At 34.1% G+C, this 4,610-nt stretch overlaps 1 protein-coding gene across 1 annotated transcript; it reads left to right on the top strand.

The window, feature by feature from the left end:
- The first annotated feature begins 1,096 nt into the window (after positions 1–1,096).
- LOC123649423 (putative olfactory receptor 14L1) lies at positions 1,097–4,001 on the top strand. The gene is given in 4 exon segments (XM_045567542.1): positions 1,097–1,133; positions 3,061–3,287; positions 3,289–3,493; positions 3,496–4,001. Coding segments are annotated over 4 exon segments (975 nt in total).
- Positions 4,002–4,610: the final 609 nt, after the last annotated feature.

The raw sequence follows: 4,610 nt of genomic DNA, 5'->3' as shown, positions 1-4,610 counted from the left end.
CTTGTTGATATCATTTGTATGGAAGAATGTCTTAAACAACAAATGAAAAATCAGAAATTAAAACATTTTAAAAGTGAGGAATATAGAAAAACTACATTAAAATTAATAATTTCTATTTATCAGAGACACTATAAAAAGAAATATCAAACTACAAAGCGGAAAAAATTTTTACAACTAGTATTCACAATATAAAAATTCTTACATACTAATAAAAATAAATCAAATTTTAAATGGAGAAATATTTGGACAGCATTCCACAAAGGAGGCAATTTAATAGCTACTCACTCCATGTAGGAGTGAGAAATAGCATCAGATGAGACAGAGCTAGATAAGAATCAGGCACACAGGCCATGCCAACAAGTTTTACCTTTACTATCAAAGCAATACACAAGAATGTCTTAAGACAGGAGTAACAGATTGGTTTTGCATTTAAAATTTACTGTTCATGTACTAAATTGACTTGGGATAGGAAGGGCTATGAAAAGGGTAACAATATGCTCATTAGGGAAGAATATTAGAATGCAAATATTGAAAATAGAAATCTAGTTGCAGAATCTCAGTTTTCATTGAGGCATATTTTCCAAGTATAATTATTGACCCCTTTCTTTCACTCTCAGCATGAGTGTTTTACCTAATTGAGTCTCTGGGTGTGTGGAAGATTACTGTTCAATTAATTCCCATTCTTTTGTCCTATGTCTCAAAGAAAGGAGACTTTTCTTTATTGGTAGCCACTGGAATTAATCAAAGCTCTGCTTTGCTTCTTATTCCCAAAGGATGTATTTAAAATACAAGGGATCTTATCTCCAGAGACCTCAGAATTATGAAAAGCTTCTCTCACTAGATCTCAGTTATTAACCACCATTTCATCACAAACACTGAATCATAGCAAAAGGAAAACCAGATGTGGTATTCATCAGGTTTATATTTCTGGATCAGGGATAAGGTAAAGATATTTGCAATCTCAACTTAAGGGCTGTTGCCACATTGTGAGATTAGGGCATTTTTCAATTTGATCTGATGTATCTTCAGGTAAACTGAGGATTATTCTGGGACAGAGAAACAGGAATTTAAAATTTTGAATAACTGAAGTTGCTCAATGACCCAGTTCAGCAGAAATCAGTCCACATCATGCAGTAAGTTCAATACTGTAACTTTGGAAAACTGTAGAAAGGTTATATTTTTCAATTAATAGTTTGTACTTACGGATTTGTTTACCATGTTCTTAGCTAATGTACATCAAGACCATAAATTTTAGGCTAAATACCAATTTCTTTTATTTAGGTGATAGTAGTTTAGGATATCAGAGTGAGCAGTGCATATCTGTTAAAGCTTGGGAAAGAAAAGGGAGAGTTTCCTTAATGAGTCTCAATGTGTGTTGGGATTGCCTGAGTCTATATGTCCTTTCATGGGTGACAGTTTTGGGGTCTTTGTATGGTGTGTGTGTGTGTGTGTGTGTGTGTGTATGTGTGTGTTAAATGAAAGGGATGTTCTGTAGACATTTTGAAATGTTTGCATTAACTAAATGTTTAAAAATTCATAATCAATCGGGCAATCCCAGTGCTGTTCCTCAACTCTGCATAGTAGTCCTCACATTACAGTCCTTAATATCTGCTCTTTTGATTAGTGTCACCATATAATCAATTTAAAATTTTTTTGAATAGAAGAGACATTAGGCATTGTTGGTATACTTCAGCACATAAGGCACAAATAATATGCTTTAATATAACCATGTATATTCAATATGTGAGAATATAATCAAAACAGACTCCCCAAAGGAGGTTAATTCCTATGCTTGGTCACAGCAAACATTTTTCTTTCCATTTCTTTGGAACTGTCCCTCCAACAACAGGCTGTCTAGGCAACCAATATGAGGAAGCTAGAACCAGTAGAAATACGAGATTTTCCAGGAGAGAGACACTCAGTTGATTCCTTCTTGGTTTTATTTCCCTTTTTAATACTTGATCTTCTCTACACAAGGCAGGGAAATCAAAGATTGCCTACAGTGAGAACTGGCAGAGAGAAAGAGAGATTATATACAAACAAAAAATTTGGATATGATGAAAATAGTGTTGCCTGATTGTGGTGGTTGTTTCGTAGGCATATACGACTGTGAAAACTTCTTGAATTGCAAACTTTAAATTGATATAGTTTATTGTGTATAAGTTATTCCTATATAAATTAATAAGGAAAAAACGCATTTCAGAGTTTGTCTTGACACTGTAGAAGTCTAGAAGCTAAACTTAGGTACCATTTTACTGAACTAAACCAAAGAAAGCAAAATGTAGAGAAAAATAAAATGGGTGCCAGATGCTAGAGAGGATTATCGTAGAAATTGTTCAATATATTTAGATGCCTTTAATGCATACTCAGTATTCTATTTTATATCACACTCTACTTAGTATCTTACTTTACTATGTTTTCCATTTGATTAAGTTTTGAATTCAAGAACTCTTTCTTAAGAAACATTTTACCCTAAGAGCTTATCATTATAGCTATTAAGTGAGGTGTTTAACAAGTGTCTCCTGATATTTTTGAAAGGTTGTGACTATAATATCACTGAATAGTTATGAAATAAGGAGTCTTTTTCAGATTAGCTATAGTACATTGCTTTCATTTTAATTGAAACTGAGGAGAACTATGACAAAACATTTGCAATGCTATAATTCAACACAGAAGGAAAAATTATGTGCATCAGTATAAACATGTATATTCAATATGTAAAAATAATACTAATATTCATTTTTCTCCAAGTATGTGTACTATTGTTAATACTATGTATATTCTTTGTTGATTACTTCATTGTTGTTATTACTTAGCCCTTTTTATTTTGCATTTTGTTTGTACCTCTTCCATACACCTCATATACAAGGATGTATTTATTGAGAATATGCTTTCATAAAGTGCTGTGAAGTCTTATTGAGATTTAGCTTTAGAAATATACCATCCATATGTGCATATAAGTAATGTTTTATTTAATTGTCACAAATTCAGTTGCTTCAGAAATATCATTGGGGCTAGCCATATTTGATATATCTATAGTCTACTCTTCTTTCTCCTTAGGAAGAAATGGAATGAACACAGATGATGATAACAGAACTGAAGTTGCTGAATTTCTCCTTATGGGATTTTCAGACTCCTGGGAGATGCAGACTGTACATGCTGCTGTATTTTTACTGCTTTACCTGGCAGCTCTCACAGGGAATCTCCTAATCATCATGCTTACCGCTCTGGATGTTCACCTCCAAACTCCAATGTATTTCTTTTTGAGAAACTTGTCTTTCTTAGATTTTTTGCTACATCTCTGTCACAGTTCCCAAGTCTATTGTCAGTTCCTTGACTCATGACACCTCCATTTCTTTCTTTGGGTGTGCTCTGCAAGCCTTCTCTTTCATAGATTTGGCAACTACTGAGGTAGCCATCCTTACAGTGATGTCCTATGACCGCTATGTGGCCATCTGCCAGCCCTTACGTTATGAGGTCGTCATAAATCAGGGGCTTGTGTGAAGATGATGGCCATGTCATGGCTCAGCGGAGTGATCTGTGGACTCATGCATGTGACAGCAATATTTTCATTACCATTCTGTGGGCCCAATAGAGTACATCAATTTTTCTGTGATATTCCACAGCTCCTGAGCCTGGTAGACTCCAAAGTAATTATCATTGAGATTGGAGTCATGGTTTTTGTTACAAGTCTTGTGATAATCTGCTTTGTGTCAATTACTCTCTCTTACATGTACATTTTTTCTGTCATCATGAGGATTCCATCTAAGGAGGGTAGATCAAAAACATTTTCTACCTGCATTCCACACCTTGTGGTTGTAACGTTCTTTATGATATCTGGTAGCATTGTGTATGTTAAGCCAATTTCAAATTCCCCCTCAGTTATGGATCTTCTCCTGTCGGTGTTCTACACAGTGGTTCCCCCAACCCTGAACCCCATCATCTACAGTCTGAGGAATAAGGATATGAAGGCAGCCCTGAGAAGGCAGTGTGGAGGCTAGATGGAAAACTTGATTAGGGACCAGAACTCCTGAACTCTTGTTCTAACTAGACAATCTTTAAGCTTCCTGAGTTTATATTTTCAATTGATTGCTGAACTCTTTTTTGATCTTTTAAATGGAATTTGTCAGTAGTCTAGCAATGGTCTTCATATTTGGGTGAATACAGCACTGGAATGCACCTAAAGGTACTTGGGGTGTTCAAAATATTAGAATTCATGCTTTTATTCATTTTCATGTGTTATCATCCTCAAAATTTTATAGATTATATTGTACTCAGTAGTACAGTATATTAATTAGTATAAAAGTGAATTCCTAATATGAAATGAATTAATACTATATATATATGTTAATCACAGCAGGCCAAGATTATATGTTTTAACAACCAAATGGAAAGTAATCAAAAGGTAATGTTTTCTCAAAATGTTTTCAGCATTAGAAGTTATTGTCAGATAGACTGGAGACTAGTGTTTTGGAGGCCAGTTGAAAACTTAAAGGAAATAAAATATATGTAATGAATTGATAAATGACAAAGTTCACATATGTTTATGGTTGTGTGTATAGGAAAGATCATAGGGGAAAATGTACTTTTGATTTTGTTTTAATTAAATA

Source organism: Lemur catta, chromosome 13, assembly GCF_020740605.2.
Source record: "Lemur catta isolate mLemCat1 chromosome 13, mLemCat1.pri, whole genome shotgun sequence".
In the NCBI taxonomy this organism is placed as follows: Eukaryota; Metazoa; Chordata; class Mammalia; order Primates; family Lemuridae; genus Lemur; species Lemur catta.
Note: the sequence above shows the minus strand (reverse complement) of the source record. Positions and strands in the feature narration are given on the sequence as shown.